We start from the raw sequence: 20,376 nt of genomic DNA, 5'->3' as shown, positions 1-20,376 counted from the left end.
AAGCTCTGGCAGTTGAGCAGGAGTGCACGGTCCAAAAGGGGGCAGCCACTCCCAGAAAAAGTGGCAGATAAGAGGTGGCATTTACAGTATTAGGCTGGGTTTCCACAGTCAAATTATTTTATGCAGTGTTTTAAGCCAAAGCCAGGAATGGCTCATAAGAGAAGAGCATGTACAAAAGAAAGACAGAGGCTTCTCCTCTCTTTGAACCCACTGCTGACTTAAAAAGCTGTATAAAAAAGTGAACATGGAAACCCAGCCTTAGGCTTCAAGTGAATAGTAAGTTCTTAAAGTTCTTGTGTTGAAAGTAAGAAGCTCAAGGGTCCGCTAGACAATTGCCAAATTGTGATGGCTAGAATACTGGGTCAGAGCATCTCCAGTAGGCCTTGAGGCAGGGGAGGACTAGTGAACTAGCCAATTGATAGTATGCACTCCCATGTTTTATTGATGCATGGGGAGCGAGGGCATGTGCACCTGATCCGATTCCACAGAAGACCTACTGTACAACAAATTGCTGAAAGGGTTTTTGCTGGCTATGATAGGAATATGTCAGAACACAGTGTATTGCAGCTTACTGTGGGTCTTTGTAGGCACAGACTGGCCAGAGTGTTCATGAGATCCCTTTGGGTCTTGGCTTTCATGTAGATGTTACTTTGACGCATACCACAGATTTTTCCCAACAGTTTGAACAGACTTTTTTTTCCCTTTACTAAGCTCACTTGTAGTTGGGTTCTGTAAACTGATGCTGCTCCAGAATGTTCTTTCTTACCTCCAGGTATTCTCATTCTGGTAAAATCTATAGAATATATTTGTCAGTAGTATTGTTCTGAATGGCAGCAGTGTTTTACATTGATTTGAGCTTCAGAGCTCCATAAAGATAATAGGTAATAAATTATGTCTTTATCATGTTCCATATGCTTCTAGGAAAACAGGCTTACTCTATGTAGTGCTCAATGTGTGTTTTATAGGTCAATGTCTTTCTTTCCCACACAGGAGAAACTGAAAATGTTCCAGTAAGCACCTTGCCAGCCCAGATTTATCAGGTACAAACACCCTAAAATATATTTGAGGTTATAGCTTATGAGTGATCTATATTTTGCTGATTTTATGCTGTATCTTAGAGGATAATGTATTCATCTTCCTATGTTAACTATTTTTGTCTTGTTGGGTTCACATGGATGAATTTTATAGCAGTACACAGATTTCCCAAACTCTTGTTTACATGGTACAGTACTGAGCAGACCTCAATTGGGAAAAATGTAGACAAAACCATGTAAAAGCACAACTCCAGCCCCAAAGGAGTAATGTGGCATTAACAGTGAAGGGTATTGGCCATAATGAACAAGCCTCATCAGAAAAGTATAGGTTATGAGCCCTAAGAAAAACATTTGAAGAGTCAGTAGGGGAGAAAATTGCATATGGGAATATGGAGCTGCTATCTGAGCCAAGAATCAGCAACCTCCAGCATTCCAGCTGTCTTAAAACTACAACTCGAAGCATTCACACTTGCTCGGCTGTTCTCCGAACTCCAATAGAACTGATTAGAGAATTTTGGGAGTTGTTGTTTTACAGCAGCTGAAGTGCTGGAGGTTGTTTATCCCTGTTCTTTGGCTTCGAAAGATAGATAGAAGTGGTAGTGTGGCTACTGTTACAGATGGAGAAAACCACAGAAATAAGATAATAATGCACTAGTAAAGTAGATGCAAGCATTATATATAAAGTCCTCACTGTGATATGATAAAATCTGAGACACTTAGTCAATATATTTTGATCAAAACACATCTGTGCCCGCCTACCGATCGCCAAGGTGGTCTCAGGTCAGGCGGGTCCTACGCTAAACCTACCTAAGCCGTTGGGCTTCTATGTTCAGGGGCGCAGACGCCGCACATATGGTGTGCTGCTCCTAGTCACCTCCATGTGCATCAAGCAACCAATGGGAGGAGGAGCAAGCACACTTATATGTACCACCTAATCAAGGCGCTCTATTGGATAGGAAGGGCAAAAGTGCAGAGGAATGCTACTCCCAAGGTAAAATAGGTGCGCATTCACACTTGAAGGTGCCACTCCCTCAAGCAAATACTACATAGACAGAAAAATTCCACAGAAATCGTGCAGGATGTTTTTATCTTAGTTTTTTCTGTGGAATTTTTCTGTCTATGTAGTATTTGCTTGAGGGAGTGGCACCTTTAAGTGTGAATGCGCACCTATTATCTTGGGAGTAGCATTCCTCTGCACTTTTGCCCCCTCCCCTATCCAATAGAGCGCCTTTATTAGGTGGTATATATGGCTGTGCTTGCTCCTCCTCCCATCGGTTGCTTGAAGCACATGGAGGTGACTAGGAGCAGCACACCATATGTGCGGCATCTGCGCTCCTGAACATAGAAGCCCAATGGCTTAGGTAGGTTTAGCGTAGGACCCGCCTGACCTGAGACCACCTTGACGATCGGTAGGCGGGCTTAGATGTGTTTTGATCAAAATATATTGACTAAGTGTCTCAGATATTATCACATCAGAGTGAGGACTTTGTCCATATATAGTGCTTGCATCTACTTTAATAAGTGCATTATTATCTTATTTCTGTGGTTTTCTTCAATAATATGGCCAGGGACATCCGCACATTTGTATATGATATAGTGCAGGATGTTTTTATCTTAGTTTTTTCAGTGGAATTTTACTGTTACAGATGGCAAGGCATAATTTATCGATGGAGGGTGAACAACGTTGTGCAGAAGGGCTGACTATCCAGAAAGGTCCACCATGCTCCCCGATGCTCTAGCAATGAGCGCATGTATTGTTGGAAGTGGTCATTGCATCTGGCACCCCTTGACAGATGGCACCCGGAGAGGACCACCCCCCACAACCCCCTCCTTGGCACACCACTGGCACTTACTAATGTATAGTGATTGTCCATATTGCTTCCTCTGCTGGCTTGATAAATTTTTCATCACATTATAAACTGTGTGTTTCCATGGTTATGACCTCCCTGGAATCTAGCAGCGGTGGCCGTGCTAGCCCACTTTAGAAAAAGGCACCAGCCTCTCTGGTGACCCGGAGGAGTGCGCATAGGCTAATGCATTTTCCTATGGTGTGCAAGCATGGCCACCGCTTCTGGATTGCAGGGTGGTCGTAACCATGGATATGAGCAGTGTATAATGTGATTGAAAAACAAATGAAGCCAGCATAGGAGGCAATATGGACAATCACAATACATTAGTAAGTGCCTTGTATTAAGTTTGCCTACAAAATAAATGCCATTTGCTGAACTGAGACAACCTCTTTAATTTTGTCATTAGTATCTGTGGCGAAACCAACCTCGCCACTGGGTTTTGGAGGGGGCTGTTTAAAAGCCTCTTGCCTCAGGATTATGGCCCATAGTAACTTTTAAACCCCTGAACCTATTCCAGGGAATTTTGGATAGGTTTGTCCCCCAAGTTATACTGTTTAAATTGATGTAAGTTATATGTATGGACAATGTAACCTCACAAAGTTATAACAACTTATAATAAGTGTAACTTGTCAGCTTGGGAGGAATATGCTGGGTGTGGTTCTATTATCCCATTGTCCCATTGTGTGTTTAAATGGTGATGTCTGTCCTGGTGTCTCCACATGTGTATTGGTGATCTCCCCTTTGTCCTGAGAGATAATTGGATTGTCTTCGGTCGTCTCCCAGGCAGAGAGGAGGAAACCATGATGCATTGTGGGGATATGTTGTATCTGTCCTGTGTCGCAGTCTCCCTTCTGGTCCTCTAGGGGGCGGGAATGATTGGTTGCTGTATTTACATTGTGTGTGTTGTGAATTACTGATTGGTTGGATTTCAAAACCCTGTGGGCAGTACTATGTTTGGTTTTTATTAATAAAAGAGGCTGTACTTGAAGTACAGTCAGATCACTGCTGACCCTCAACACGGAGCCTTGTCTCGTTATTGGGGGGATTCCCTGTATGCTGTTGGAGACTGATTGCCAGGAGTGTAAGCTGACTGAATGCGCTTTTCCTGTTCGTCTGCTGGCAGCTACTTGCGAGGTTCCAGTTTGGAGTGCTATTTTGTATCCAGTTCGGGAGGTTGGTGTTCTGCAGTAGCTGTGCCTGTCTCTCGGAAAGGGGCATATCGCCTAAACGGATCTTAACCCCTTGTCCGCTGAAACGGTCCGTTACATTGGTGGCAAGCAGCGGGATCGTTCCTACAGCCAGAAGGACAGCTACAGGAGACACCATTTCTGTGGATTCTACAATTTAAGGGCAACGCATGTCTCAGTACAGCGACCCTAAAAGCACCAGGATGGAACCAGCAGTGGAGTACAGATACTCTGTTGAGGAATTTGACCGTATGATGTGGTTGCGGCTGAACTTCTTCGGACCCAATCCAGGTGAGAAATACGTGAAGTTCGTGAGGAGTCTAGTGTCTAAGACCCTACTATACCGGGCAGAAGGTGACGGTCAGCTGCCACGTTGGGTGGACCTCCATCGGAAGTTACGGTTGCGGGACAGTGGGAGCCCAGTCTCCATTCCCCAGCGGCAGTGTGAAGTGCAGGGAGGGGAGAGCAGCGGCCTCCCTCCCCAGCGGCAGGCTGAGTTACAGGGGGCAGAGGTAGTTGTTCCTGCCCCCCAGCAGCAGCATAATTTTTTGGGAATTGGGAGCCTAGTCTCCATTCCCCAGCGGCAGTGTGAAGTGCAGGGAGGGGAGAGCAGCGGCCTCCCTCCCCAGCGGCAGGCTGAGTTACAGGGGGCAGAGGTAGTTGTTCCTGCCCCCCAGCAGCAGAGTGATATGCCGGGAAGGCAGTGTGAAGTGCAGGGAGAGGAGAGCAACGTCCTCCCTCCCCAGCGGCAGGCTGAGTTACAGGGGGCAGAGGTAGTTGTTCCTGCCCCCCAGCAGCAGCATGATTTTTTGGGAATTGGGAGCCGAGTCTCCATTCCCCAGCGGCAGACGGAGTTACAGGGGGCAGAGACAGTCGGTCCTGTCCCCCAGCGGCAGAGTGTCCTACAGGGAATAGAGAGCCCAGTCTCCTTTCCCCAGCAGCAGGACATTGTATTGGGAGCGGAGGCGGTCGGTCGCCCTCCCCAGCGGCTGGAAGTATGTATGGGAGAGGAGCTCGTTACCCCCTCTCCCCAGCAGCAGCTTAACGCACCAGGGGGAGACAGTAAGCCCCACAACTGTGCAGATGGGACCGTGGTCTCTGCACTTACAGCACAGGGGGTAGGGACAGTTGTTCCTGTCCCCCAGCAACAGGGCAGTTTAGCCAAAGGGGAGACAGTCGGTTTCCCCCTCCAACAACCAGACTCCAACCAGGCTTCTTCCATGGTAGCGCTGGTACCAGGGCAGAGTCCCGCTGATCCCTGCCCACAAAGCAACCTCCACTCCAAGCCAGGGAGCAACTCAGAGACCGGGAGTACCAGCTACCAATACAATCTTGGTGGATTCACTGGACAGAGACAGTCTACGAAATTCAGCAGGTCCAGTATTTTGTTGTGGGTGGCCTGCCAGACTAACTCAGGTACCGACCGGCGTGAGGTCAGGTATCTGGTTAGTCTTCCCTGGGGGGGGGGAGATGTGTGGCGAAACCAACCTCGCCACTGGGTTTTGGAGGGGGCTGTTTAAAAGCCTCTTGCCTCAGGATTATGGCCCATAGTAACTTTTAAACCCCTGAACCTATTCCAGGGAATTTTGGATAGGTTTGTCCCCCAAGTTATACTGTTTAAATTGATGTAAGTTATATGTATGGACAATGTAACCTCACAAAGTTATAACAACTTATAATAAGTGTAACTTGTCAGCTTGGGAGGAATATGCTGGGTGTGGTTCTATTGTCCCATTGTGTGTTTAAATGGTGATGTCTGTCCTGGTGTCTCCACATGTGTATTGGTGATCTCCCCTTTGTCCTGAGAGATAATTGGATTGTCTTCGGTCGTCTCCCAGGCAGAGAGGAGGAAACCATGATGCATTGTGGGGATATGTTGTATCTGTCCTGTGTCGCAGTCTCCCTTCTGGTCCTCTAGGGGGCGGGAATGATTGGTTGCTGTATTCACATTGTGTGTGTTGTGAATTACTGATTGGTTGGATTTCAAAACCCTGTGGGCAGTACTATGTTTGGTTTTTATCAATAAAAGAGGCTGTACTTGAAGTACAGTCAGATCACTGCTGACCCTCAACACAGAGCCTTGTCTCGTTATTGGGGGGATTCCCTGTATGCTGTTGGAGACTGATTGCCAGGAGTGTAAGCTGACTGAATGCGCTTTTCCTGTTCGTCTGCTGACAGCTATTTGCGAGGTTCCAGTTTGGAGTGCTATTTTGTATCCAGTTCGGGAGGTTGGTGTTCTGCAGTAGCTGTGCCTGTCTCTTGGAAAGGGGCATATCGCCTAAACGGATCTTAACCCCTTGTCTGCTGAAACGGTCCGTTACAGTATCTACCTGTAAAAGAGTTGATGTTCTTATTGCAATGCTTGGAATCAAAATCTTCAAGATGATAATTAGAGATGAGCGAATATCTAAAAAATTCGATTCGGCCGGTTCGCTGAATTTTCCGAAAAGATTTGATTCAATCCGAATTTATCAGCGGCGAATTGCATAAAAAAAACAGCTATTTCCTGGATGCAGAGAACCTGTATGGCGGTGTAGAACACTATGTCTTGCAGTAACACACATAGGGAGTCTGCTGTGGTAGTGAAACAATACTGACATGGGCAGGGCCAAACATTTTGGCATTTGCCCCTCATGGTGTCATTGAGATAAGGTGATTTGTTTGTGGTTCTCTTCTCCCCCCCCCCCCTTCTTTTTTTCCCTCCCTTTTTTTTTTTTTCCCTCAGGTAATCCAAATGTTAGCCGGCAACAGAGGTGATTGGCCCAAGGTGTTGCTGGCTAGTTGCTGGGCAGAGGGCTATTTTTAACTGGACTATGGATTGGCTAAGGTCCAGTTTCGTTGGAAATTTGGAGTATTTATGGTGGCCACTCTGGAGCGCAGTCATAGGCTGAAGAAAGAAGAAGGAAGAACATGCCCCGCCCTCCCTGGGTTTTAGTCGCGGTCCTCTTCGCGGTTAAAAAGGGGTGGTGCGGTTAGTCGCTCAGCCTTCCTGGGTGGACTGTTGATAAGCCGTTCATTAATGGACTTTAGTTAACATATGTGGGAATTTTAATGAATTAATGATTAATGGTTATTTATGGTTACCGCCCCCCCATTTTAACAAAGACCGCAGCCATTTTTATCCATATTGGTAGTACGTCTTTATTTATAAATTATTATAAGGTTTAAAGTTGTCGAGTATGGCACCATATGAGTCAGTATGACATGCACATGACAAGCGTCGCTCTTAGAATCACTGAGCACTTCACTTATTTGGGCAGTTACGGGGCCAAAACTGCCCAAATAACTCAAGTGTGAACAGTCTTACAGGTCGATGTTAGCGCCAGGTATAAAGAACCGTGCAGAGGCCCAAGATCCTACTGTAGCATGAAAGAGCGCACTCCTTTTACACTGTCATCAGCTGATTCCACATAGATGTCTACAGAACCTGTTCTATTAAACGTTTATACAAGTAGAGCCCTAAAATAATAATAATAATTATTATTATATATTTTTTTTTAGCCCCTTCGCCTCTTTCCCTCCCCCTCTACCCTCTTCTTATCTACTCTTATTCACCGGTTAATTCTCTTTTCCTCTCTGCCGGTGGCTTACAGATCTGCGTTATCAAGATGACATACTCGTCAGATAAATTGACAGAGTGTCTTACTCAGCTAACTTTATTATTAACATGCTTTGTTAAGACTATTTGTGTTTACATAATCAACATGCTTGCATAGATCTGTTGTATGTACATTTATTCTTTTATGACTTATGAAAAAGTTCAATAAAAATTGTTTAAACATACAAGTAGAGCCCCCCGACAGAGTGGAGAGGGTGTCAGCAGTAAGTTTGTGTTGACGTCACTGATTATTTTGCCCTTCATCTGATCCGTCAGAACAATAACCCCCCAAAAAACGTATCCTGTCGTCAGCATTTTGTCAGTAATACATCAGTATGCCTAAAGCCCCCAAAAAAACAGGAGTGGATCCAAAATATAAATGACACGTAAATGGAATATTAGCATGTCTTCTGTGTTTTGTACCTACTCCTGTTTTTACTACCAAATCATAAGCCAATTCTAATGGGACCATACAGGCATTACAGCTGCTACACAGACAGAAGGGTCAAATAAATGATGATGTAAACCAGGCCAAAAAGAGAAAATAGTGGTCCATTCAAGGAGTGGAGATGGTGGGAGAACAGCTTGAGAAGTCCACAGAGTGGCCCAATGACACAGTGTTGAGGTAGCAGCAGCAGCAGCATGAGGATTTCACAGAGTGTTCCATTTACATAGTGTTGAGGTGGCAGCAGCATGAGGAGGCCACAGAGTGGCAAGATGACATAGTGTGGAGGTGGAAGCAGCATGAGGAGGCCACATAGTGGCCCAGTGACATTGTGTTGATTTAGCATCAGCATGAGGAGACCACAGAGTGGAAAGGTGACATAGTATGGACGTGGCAGCAGCAGCATGAGGAGGCCACAGACTGGCAAGGTGACATAATGTGGAGGTGGCACCAGCATGAGGAAACCACAGACTGGCAAGGTGACATAGTGTTGAGTTAGCAGCAGCATGAGGAGGCCACAGACTGGCAATGTGACATAGTGTAGCGGTGGCAGCAGCAGCATGAGGAGGCCACAGACTGGCAAGGTGACATAGTGTGGAAGTGGCAGCAGCAGCATGAGGAGACCACAGAGTGGCACAATGACAGAGTGTGGAGGTGACAGCAGCATGAGGAGGCTACAGACTGGCAAGGTGACATAGTGTGGAGGTGGCAGCAGCAGCATAAGGAGGCCACAGACTGGCAAGATGACATAGTTTGGAGGTGGCAGCAGCAGCATGAGGAGACCACAGAGTGGCACAATGACAGGGTGTGGAGGTAGCAGCAGCATGAGGAGGCCACAGATGGGCAAGGTGACATAGTGTGGAGGTGGCAGCAGCAGCATGAGGAGGCCACAGACTGGCAAGGTGACATAGTGTGGAGGTGGCAGCAGCAGCATGAGAAGGCCACAGACCAGCAAGGTGACATAGTGTGGAGGTGGCAGCACCAGCAGCATGAGGAGTCCACAGAGTGGCACAGTGACAGAGTGTGTAGGTGGCAGCAGCATAAAGAGACCTGAGTGGTGAGGTGGCAGCAGCATCAGGAGACCACAGAGTGACCCGGTGACAGAGTTGGGAGGTGGGTGGGAATAACAGTACCCGCTGATGAGGGTGAGTATAAGAAGGAGCACTTGGCATCAGATGTGTGGCATCCGGTGGGTGGCAGCATCAGAAAGTAGCTGAGGCAGGTAGCCAGAAGAAACCGGTCTCTTTTGTCAAGGTTTGGGTGAGGCAGCATGGATTATCTAATCTGATGCATCAGGTATTGGTGGGTGGAAATCCTGGCTGATTCACGCTTGATTCATGGGTGGACAGTCGAGTTCTCCTTGGGGTAACTATGGCCCCTGCCGCACTTAACACCTGATCTGATGCCACACTACTGGCAGGGCAGGACAGCTTTTCCAGAGCAAACTCGGCCAGTTGCTGCCACAAATCCAGTTTGGCTGCGCAATAGTCCAGCGGATCTTCAATGTAGGGTGGCAGGGTGCGGTCCAAGTATGCCACCACCTGCTGGTTCAAGTTCTGCTCCAGGTCCAGCTGCTGCTGGTGAGTAGTTTCTTCACTAGGCGGATTAAGAAAGTTGGTCATCATCAACTCTGGACTCAAGCTGCTGCTGATGGCGCTGGTACTGCTTGTGTACCGTGCACACGCACCCGGTGTCCGATACCGTCCATAGGGCAGCGGGGCCCCATGGATTAGATCAATTAAGGCAGTCATAGGGTCTGTGGGGAGGTAAGGTGTCTGCCCCTGCTTTCTCAGACATCCGCATATTCCTCGTATTTAGCGGGTAATACCCGAGGAGATGAGGCCAGGACCAGCAGAGAGCCAGGAGCTGAGGAGATGCAGTGGGGGATGCAATAGGAGGACTGAAATGTGACACGTCCCAGGGCCCAGTCTATTTGGGGGTTGTGCTTTCTAAGCCATGGGATGCCCAAGATAACTGGAAACAAAGGAGAGGGTACGATATCCTGCATGATCTCTTCACGGTGGTGGCAACCAATGGAAAGGGTAAGAGGGTGTGATTCCAAGGAGACAGGTCCGGTTTTTAATGTACTGCCGTCCACCCTGTGGAGTCGGGATGGGTGTTCCTTGGGGCGCAAGGGTATTTCTAGCTGCGTGGCAAGTTTGAAATAAAAAAAACAGCTGCTTGCGCCCAAATCGATTAAGGCCGTAAGTTCATGGCCAGATCCGTTCAGCTGCAGAGAAACACATAGAAGAACCGTGGTATACAGGTATGTTCAACAATACAGCAGAACTGACAGTCCTACCTGTAGGTGTTTTGACAGGACAGTCTCTCAACATATGCCCGGATTTGGCACAATAGAGGCAGAGATTGAGAGTCCGCCTTCTGGACCTCTCAACTGCTGAGAGTGGACCCCTGACTACTCTGACCTGCATTGGTTTGTCCGGGGTGAGGTCTCCCACTGTGGAGGATTGACCAAGGACTGAAACTGGAAGAGAATTGGATCGCTGTGCAGGAGGAGGCAGAGCATGCTGTCTCTCCGTCCTTCGTTCCCGGAAATGGCGGTCTAGTTGGGTAACCGTGCTCATCAGCCCTTCCAGGGCCTCCGGGACCCCTATACGGGCGAGTTTGTATTTTAATTGGTCCGACAGTCCGATCCGGAACTGGTCGATAAGGGCCACTTCATTGAGTCCGGCATCTGGTGCGATCTCCCGGAACTCCGTAATGTAGTCCTCCACTGGACGCCTTCCTTGTTGAAGGGAACGGAGAGTGTCCCTAGAGGTGGAAGCACGCAGGGGGTCGTCAAAGAGTGCCTGCATGGCGGAAACAAAGGAGCCCCAAGAGGACAGCACTGGGCTATCAGTTTGCAGGAGCTGATGGGCCCAGGTCTGTGGGGGTCCCGTGAGCAGGGAGATAGCGGTCCGTACTTTGATGTAGTCCGAGGAGTAAGTGCAGGGTTTCAAGGAGAACAGTAGCTCGCAGGAAATAATAAACGAACAGCATTTCTTCCTGTCTCTAGAAAAGCGTTCTGGTAGGGCTACGGCTGGTTCACTGTTCACCACTTCCAGTGAGGTACGTGGAGCGGGAGGAGGTGAGGGTGGTAGTGCAGTGAACTGGGCCTGGCGCAGCTCCTGGACACGCATTCTTCCTAATAGGTGTGCATGGCTGGCCTGCATGTCCTGAAGGGCTTGCGCCACCATCGTCAGTTGTTCGGATAAAGAAGGGGCACCGTCCGCAATTCCTGCGGATTCCATGGTTTGGCTGAGTTATTATGTCAGGACTGGAAAAGTGGATCAGGTGTGGAACCCTTTGGCAGGGACGAAATAATCCCAAAAATTAGCGTAGTACAAAAGGTCAATCCAATCGGGTAGTCGGTTCCAGTTCCGGGTCGTGGCGGGCAGCAGAAGTCGTAATCGAGGGAATAGGCAAGGAGTCGGTAGCTGGGAAGTCAGAATAAACAGCGGATTCATAGGGAAGAGCTGGGTGTTCGCCATAAGGTTGAATAACTCAGCAATGAGTCAAGGCTCTAACTGGCTTTAAGTACACAGTGAACCCAGGACCGCCCCCTCTTAGTCCTTGCTCCTCTGGCTGCTCTTGCTCCCTCACCTGTCACCTGTGTAGAAAAACCACCTACAGACGTGGACAAAATTGTTGGTACCCTTTGGTCAATGAAAGAAAAAGTCACAATGGTCACAGAAATAACTTTAATCTGACAAAAGTAATAATAAATTAAAATTCTATAAATGTTAACCAATGAAAGTCAGACATTGTTTTTCAACCATGCTTCAACAGAATTATGTAAAAAAATAAACTCATGAAACAGGCATGGACAAAAATGATGGTACCCCTAACTTAATATTTTGTTGCGCAACCTTTTGAGGCAATCACTGCAATCAAACGCTTCCTGTAACTGTCAATGAGACATCTGCACCTCTCAGCAGGTATTTTGGCCCACTCCTCATGAGCAAACTGCTCCAGTTGTGTCCGGTTTGAAGGGTGCCTTTTCCAGACTGCATGTTTCAGCTCCTTCCAAAGATGCTCAATAGGATTGAGGTCAGGGCTCATAGAAGGCCACTTTAGAATAGTCCAATTTTTTCCTCTTAGCCATTCTTGGGTGTTTTTAGCGGTGTGTTTTGGGTCATTGTCCTGTTGCAAGACCCATGACCTGCGACTGAGACCAAGCTTTCTGACACTGGCTAGTACATTTCTCTCTAGAATTCCTTGATAGTCTTGAGATTTCATTGTACCCTGCACAGATTCAAGACACCCTGTGCCAGACGCAGCAAAGCAGCCCCAGAACATAACAGAGCCTCCTCCATGTTTCACAGTAGGGACAGTGTTCTTTTCTTGATATGCTTCATTTTTTCGTCTGTGAACATACAGCTGATGTGCCTTGGCAAAAACTTCGATTTTTGTCTCATCTGTCCACAGGACATTCTCCCAGAAGCTTTGTGGCTTGTCAACATGTAGTTTGGCATATTCCAGTCTTGCTTTTTTATGATTCGTTTTCAACAATGGTGTCCTCCTTGGTCGTCTCCCATGTAGTCCACTTTGGCTCAAACAACGACGGATGGTGCGATCTGACACTGATGTTCCTTGAGCATGAAGTTCACCTTGAATCTCTTTAGAAGTCTTTCTAGGCTCTTTTGTTACCATTCGGATTATCCGTCTCTTAGATTTGTCATCAATTTTCCTCCTGCGGCCACGTCCAGGGAGGTTGGCTACAGTCCCATGGATCTTAAACTTATGAATAATATGTGCAACTGTACTCACAGGAACATCTAGTTGCTTGGAGATGGTCTTATAGCCTTTACCTTTAACATGCTTGTCTATAATTTTCTTTCTGATCTCTTGAGACAGCTCTTTCCTTTGCTTCCTCTGGTCCATGTCGAGTGTGGTACACACCATATCACCAAACAACACAGTGATTACCTGGAGCCATATATATAGGCCCAATGGCTGATTACAAGGTTGTAGACACCTGTGATGCTAATTAGTGGACACACCTTGAATTAACATGTCCCTTTGGTCACATTATGTTCTGTGTTTTCTAGGGGTACCATCATTTTAGTCCATGCCTGTTTCATGAGTTTATTTTTTTACATAATTCTGTTGAAGCATGGTTGAAAAACAATGTCTGACTTTCATTGGTTAACATTTATAGAATTTTAATTTATTATTACTTTTGTCAGATTAAAGTTATTTCTGTGACCATTGTGACTTTTTCTTTCATTGACCAAAGGGTACCAACAATTTTGTCCACGTCTGTATTTCTCTACACATTGCCTGTGCTCCAATGTACTCCTCCTCCTCCAGTTTAGCCCTCACAGGGCTCATGTGGCCATAAGATGTAGGTGCCACATCTCCAGTCCCCTGACCAGCCAGATTTACCAGCATCTGTTCCAGGATATGATGCAGCGGAATGACATTGTTGATCTCGTAGTCCTGGCGACTGACAAATAACATGGCATGCTCAAAGGGTCTGAGCAAATGGCAGGTGTCACACATGAGCTGCCACTGTCTGACATCAAAGTTACACAGGGGAGTACTCCTGTCCGCTTGGATCATTAAGAAATCATTTATGGCGTTTCTCTGTTCGTATAGTCGGTCAAACATATGGAGAGTGGAATTTCAATGGATGGAAACGTCTCATATCAGCCTATGTTGGGGGACGCCGTTCTGCCGCTGCAGCTCAAGGAGGCTGTGCTTGGCGGTGTACGAGTGGCTAAAGTGCATGCAAAGTTTCCTAGCCATTTTTAGGATGTCTTGCATATGGGTGGAAGACTTCAGGAACCGCTTGACAACCAGATTGAACACGTGCACCATGCAGGGCGCATGGCTCAGCCCTTCTTGACGCAGCACCGACACCATGTTCTTCCCGTTGTCAGTCACCATGGTTCCGATTTTGAGTTGTCGCAGAGAAAGCCAGGATTCGATTTCTTGATGAAGGACACGGAGCAGTTCCTCCCCTGTGTGACTCCGTTCACCCAGGCAAACGAGGTGTAGAACAGCGTGACACTGCCGTGCCCTGCACATGTGGTATGCTGGAGGAGCACTATCAACTGGCCCTACAGTGGAGGCTGAGGAGGCAGAGGCAGACATTATTGCAGGACCAACGGCGTGAGAACGTGGAGGCGGAAGAGGCGTCACCTGGCCAAGTTGCTGGTTTGGCTGGGCAGGAACCACATTTACCCAGTGGGCCGTAAAGGACATATATTGTCCTTGACCGTAGCTACAGCTCCACACGTCGGCGCTGCCATGCACTTTGGCAGACACCAACAGGCTCAAGGACTGACCCACCTTCTGTTCTACATATTTGTGCAGGGCTAGTACTGCCTTTTTGGCAAAGGAATGACGGCTTAGGACTCTACACCTCGGCTCGGAACAAGCCATCAGTTCTCTGAAAGGTGCAGAGTCCACCACTTGGAAAGGAGGGACTGCAGCACCAGCAACTTGGCCAGAGGCAAGTTAAGCTCTGTTGTCTCTTGGCAATTGCTTTGGTGATCGATTGCTGACGGAATGACTGACGAGGAGTAGGAGGGTGAGGAACAGGAGCATCAGGACCGGTAGATGATGGGAAGGACAGACAGCTCCCTTCGGCTGAGGTGGTGGAGCCTTGACTGCCTGAATGCGGGTGCGTGCCACTGGGTGTTGCTGTGGCAGGCTGGACCACCACATTGGAGCCACAGTTCTCCCAGACCATTTTTTGATGACGCTGCATACCCTGGCCACACTTCACCTTCTGCCCACAGATTCGGCAAATGGCCATGTTCACCTCCTCTGACGGCTTAACAAAAAACTGCCACACTAGTGAGTAGGTGGTTTTATCCCCAACACTCTGCACTGACTGACTGCTACCGCCTCTGCCTCCGTGAACTCCTGAACCACTACTTTCCCGGCAGGTAGGCTCCTGCGAAGCAGGAGGTCTATCCCGGCCACATTTGGCTCCTGACCTTCCACTGCTGCCACCCTGCTGACTCCCGGCCACGCTACCGACTTGCTGGCTCTGCTGCTGCCTCACACGCAAGCTGCCACCCTCTTCTCCCGATGATGATGAAGCACCCAATTGCGATCGGCTACATCATCATTGAGTACTGTCTGCACGTCACAGATGTCCTCCTCAACGGTCTCTGAGCCAGGAGCCTGACCGCTCACAACACCAGCTCCCATGCCACTCTCCTCATCACTACTTGCCCACCTACCGGAAAAAGTGGCGGATGTCTCCTCCAGATCTTGGCTGGGTAGTAGCTGCTGACTGTCCTCTAGCAGCTTGCTGTTTAGTGGAGCTGAGACAACAGCATATAATACTTCTCTGGTGAGGGCACAATCCTGCTCCCGGGCCATGCCAACTAAGGGTTGTGTCTGACAAATCCATCGACTCTTGGCTGGGGGTGTCTGATGTCACTTGGGACGAAGTGGATGACCGAGTCAACCATTCAAGAAGCGCTGGGTTGCTGGTCAAGACATGACTGCTAGATGACACCGGGAGCTCAGGCTTCTCGAAGTGACCCCTGCTGCCACACCCCCTTACTCTGCTGCGACCTCTGCCTGCGCAAGAAACATTTAGGCCTCTGCCGCTCCCCTTTGCAGGGCCTGGCACTTCTCTATTTGACATACTGTTAGATCAAATAAGTAAATAAAGAGGAAATTAATACACCTCAAAAATGGCAGCAATTTTGTCACTTCACCATACAACGGCAAATAATATTTTTTTTTGCCACTAATACACACCAAAAAAGGCTTTAGAATATATAACTGCACTGCTGAACGGAAAATAATATATTTTTTTTGCCAGTAATACACGCCAAAAAGGGATGTAATTTTGTCAATTTACCACTCAACGGCTAATAAGCCCTTTTTTTCCCACTAATACACGCCAAAAAAGGCTTTAGAATATATAACTGCACCACTGAACGGCAAATAGGTAATACTTTTTTTTGCAACTAATACACACCAAAAAGGCTGTATATTTCTCCCTTCACCACACAACGGTTAATGAGCCTTTTTTCCCACTAATACACGACAAAAAAGGCTTTAGAACATATAACTGCACCGCAAAAACGGCTAAGAAGCCCTTTTATCCACTTATACACGCCGAAAAAGGCTTTAGAACATATAACTGTACCGCACAAGGGCTAATAAGACGTAGAAATATTTCGTAGCAATACACCCTGTTAATGGCTGTATCACAGAGCAGACATCACAGAGCTGGGTGGCTGCTGATTGGCTGCATGCATGGCATTGTCAGTGAGCCCTCGTTCCCAGAGTTCTTTGCTCCATGTCCTAACATGTGCAGCAGCCATTTTAGGAAAAAATGCTATTCGTTAACTTACCACGGAGCGTGAGGAAATTCAGATTCGGTGCGAATCAAATTTTTCCTGAAATTCGGATCGAATTCCACTTAGTCAACTTTGATTTGCTCATCTCTAATGATAATACATAGTCATAAAAAAGGGTGACTGTGAATCTGTAGATTACTTTATAACATGATGTCCATGGCATAGGTACTGTGTCTAGTGGTCTTCTATAATGATCTATTAAGAATGCAGAACTAGAGCTTTACATAGGAGAATTTTAGGGTACATTTTATTGATTACAATCTGGTACAGACCAATGAAACAATATATATAATATACATTAGACAGGAACCTTGCCCACATGAGTTTATAATCTATAAAAATAATTAAAGATAAAGGGGGTCATTTATTAAGACTGGCATTTTAGACGTCGGTCTTAATAACCCATATACAGTAACTAGCGGTGGATCCGCCAAAGTTACGAAGAGGCGCAAGCTTCTTCATAACTTCGGCGCCAGTCTAAATGTAAAACAGCTTCCTACGCCTAAAACAGGTGTAGAAAATAATGAATGAGACCGACCTGCCGGCCCGTCCCCGTCCCCGTCCATGCCACACCCACTTTTTTAGACCTGGCGTTAGTGGGGAAAAGTCGCAGATTGCGGCACAAATAACCTTTGTGCCGCAATCTGCGCCAGAAATATGCCTAATATAGGCGTGTTTATGGATAGTAAATGACCCCCAAAAAGTTGTAAGATGTGGTAAAGACGATTAAGCATCAAATTGGAAATAAGTTGAAGGGGTTGTCTCACTTCAGCAATGGCATTTGTCATGTACAAAAAGTTAATACGCAGCACTTACTAATGTATTGTGATTGTCCATACTGCCTTCTTTGCTGTCTGTATTCATTTTTCCATCACATTATACATTGCTTGTTTCCATGGTTACGATCACCCTGCAATCCATCAGTGGTGGTTGTGCTTGCACAATGTAGGAAAAAGTGCTTGCTTCTCTAGTGGCCAGGACCATGGGAGAGCACATACACTACGTGCAGAATTATTAGGCAAATGAGTATTTTGACCACATCATCCTCTTTATGCATGTTGTCTTACTCCAAGCTGTATAGGCTCGAAAGCCTACTACCAATTAAGCATATTAGGTGATGTGCATCTCTGTAATGAGAAGGGGTGTGGTCTAATGACATCAACACCCTATATCAGGTGTGCATAATTATCAGGCAACTTCCTTTCCTTTGGCAAAATGGGTCAAAAGAAGGACTTGACAGGCTCAGAAAAGTCAAAAATAGTGAGATATCTTGCAGAGGGATGCAGCACTCTTAAAATTGCAAAGCTTCTGAAGCGTGATCATCGAACAATAAAGCGTTTCATTCAAAATAGTCAACAGGGTTGCAAGAAGCGTGTGGAAAAACCAAGGCGCAAAATAACTGCCCATGAACTGAGAAAAGTCAAGCGTGCAGCTGCCAAGATGCCACTTGCCACCAGTTTGGCCATATTTCAGAGCTGCAACATCACTGGAGTGCCCAAAAGCACAAGGTGTGCAATACTCAGAGACATGGCCAAGGTAAGAAAGGCTGAAAGACGACCACCACTGAACAAGACACACAAGCTGAAACGTCAAGACTGGGCCAAGAAATATCTCAAGACTGATTTTTCTAAGGTTTTATGGACTGATGAAATGAGAGTGAGTCTTGATGGGCCAGATGGCTGGATTGGTAAAGGGCAGAGAGCTCCAGTCCGACTCAGACGCCAGCAAGGTGGAAGTGGAGTACTGGTTTGGGCTGGTATCATCAAAGATGAGCTTGTGGGGCCTTTTTGGGTTGAGGATGGAGTCAAGCTCAACTCCCAGTCCTACTGCCAGTTTCTGGAAGACACCTTCTTCAAGCAGTGGTACAGGAAGAAGTCTGCAAGGTAAGAAAAACATGATTTTCATGCAGGACAATGCTCCATCACACGTGTCCAAGTACTCCACAGCGTGGCTGGCAAGAAAGGGTATAAAAGAAGAAAATCTAATGACATGGCCTCCTTGTTCACCTGATCTGAACCCCATTGAGAACCTGTGGTCCATCATCAAATGTGAGATTTACAAGGAAGGAAAACAGTACACCTCTCTGAACAGTGTCTGGGAGGCTGTGGTTGCTGCTGCACGCAATGTTGATGGTGAACAGATCAAAACACTGACAGAATCCATGGATGGCAGGCTTTTGAGTGTCCTTGCAAAGAAAGGTGGCTCTATTGGTCACTGATTTGTTTTTGTTTTGTTTTTGAATGTCAGAAATGTATATTTGTGAATGTTGAGATGTTATATTGGTTTCACTGGTAAAAATAAATAATTGAAATGGGTATATATTTGTTTTTTTGTTAAGTTGCCTAATAATTATGCACAGTAATAGTCACCTGCACACACAGATATCCCCCTAAAATAGCTAAAACTAAAAACAAACTAAAAACTACTTTCAAAAATATTCAGCTTTGATATTAATGAGTTTTTTGGGTTCATTGAGAACATGGTTGTTGTTCAATAATAAAATTAATCCTCAAAAATACAACTTGCCTAATAATTCTGCACTCCCTGTAAACATTCAATATGGACAATCACAATACATTAGTAAGTGCCTTGTATTAGAGTACATCTGTCAGCAGATTTGTACCTATGACACTGGCTGTTATAATTTAACTCACCTTAGTCCACTTGCTCGCGTAGCCGGCATCTCCTTCTGTCTTCATCTTAGCTTTGCGTAGCAACAGGACCTGTGGTGACATCACAGTCATCAGATGATACATCACCATGGGTAAAAGATCATGTAATGGGTCATGTGATGACTGTGACGTCACCACAGGTCCTGTTGCTGGGACTTGCTGCACAGAGCTAAGATCAAGACAGAAGGAGATGCCGGGCTGCGCGAGCAAGTGGATTAAGGTGAGTTAAATTATTTTTTAACCCCTCCAGCGCTATTTTACTATGCATTCTGTATTCAGAATGCTATTATTTTCCCTTATAACCATGTTATAAGGGAAAATAATAATGATCGGATCTCCATCCCGATCGTCTCCTAGCAACTGTGCGTGAAAATCGCACCGCATCCCCACTTGCTTGCGGATGCTTGCGATTTTCACGCAACCCCATTCACTTCTATGGGGCCTGCGTTGCGTGAAAAACACACAAAGAGGAGCATGCTGCGATTTTCACGAAACGCACAAGTGATGCGTGAAAATCACCGCTCATGTGAACAGCCCCATAGAAATGAATGGGTCAGGATTCAGCGCGGGTGCAATGTGTTCATCTCACGCATTGCCCCGCGCGGAATACTCGCCCGTGTGAAAGGGGCCTAAGAGTAACGGTAACACCCCTGTTGCTCCTAGAGGCTCATTTGCATATATTAAAACTTCATTTTTCTCAGCAATGCGGGCACATATGAACATGGGACCAACACAGATGCCTTCAGCTGCCAAGTGCACATGTAACAGGTCAGCCAGTGTCATAGGTACAAATGTACTGACAGACGCCCTTTAAAGTGTAACTGTCATATTTTTATTTATTTTTGCTAATGTGTAAGCTCAGGGATAGGAAACATTTTTCTAATAAACTTTATTTAGGGAAATCTTTATAGCAGAAAATCTGTGCAGAAATGTCCGTTAGCAGTGATCTTTTCAGAGTCTTCCTAACAGCACAGTGCTGCTCCGGCTAGTAATATGGGCTGGGAGCTGCTGGGCGTCTTCCCTCACTGCTCTCTCATATAGTAGTGGTGACAGTGTACTAATAACTGTAAATTAAATATATATTTACACATTTATGGGGTCATTTAACAAACTGGCGTAAAGTAGAACTGGTTTAGTTGCCCATAGCAACCAATCAGATTCCACCTTTCATAATCCAAAGGAACTGTGAAAAATGAAAGGTGTAATCTGATTGGTTGCTATGGGCAACTAAACCAGTTCTACTTTACACCAGTT

General features: G+C 46.5%; 1 protein-coding gene across 1 annotated transcript in view; it reads left to right on the top strand.

Annotated features, from left to right (window-relative positions):
- Nucleotides 1-20,376, top strand: part of ARHGEF33 (Rho guanine nucleotide exchange factor 33) — a 166,599-nt gene that overhangs the window by 48,333 nt on the left and 97,890 nt on the right. Inside the window, exon 3 of the mRNA XM_044292262.1 lies at nt 991-1,040. Coding sequence (XP_044148197.1) covers nt 991-1,040 — 50 coding nt within the window. The remainder of the gene's footprint in view (nt 1-990; nt 1,041-20,376) is intronic.

This window comes from Bufo gargarizans, chromosome 4, assembly GCF_014858855.1.
Source record: "Bufo gargarizans isolate SCDJY-AF-19 chromosome 4, ASM1485885v1, whole genome shotgun sequence".
Classification (NCBI taxonomy): Eukaryota; Metazoa; Chordata; class Amphibia; order Anura; family Bufonidae; genus Bufo; species Bufo gargarizans.
Note: the sequence above shows the minus strand (reverse complement) of the source record. Positions and strands in the feature narration are given on the sequence as shown.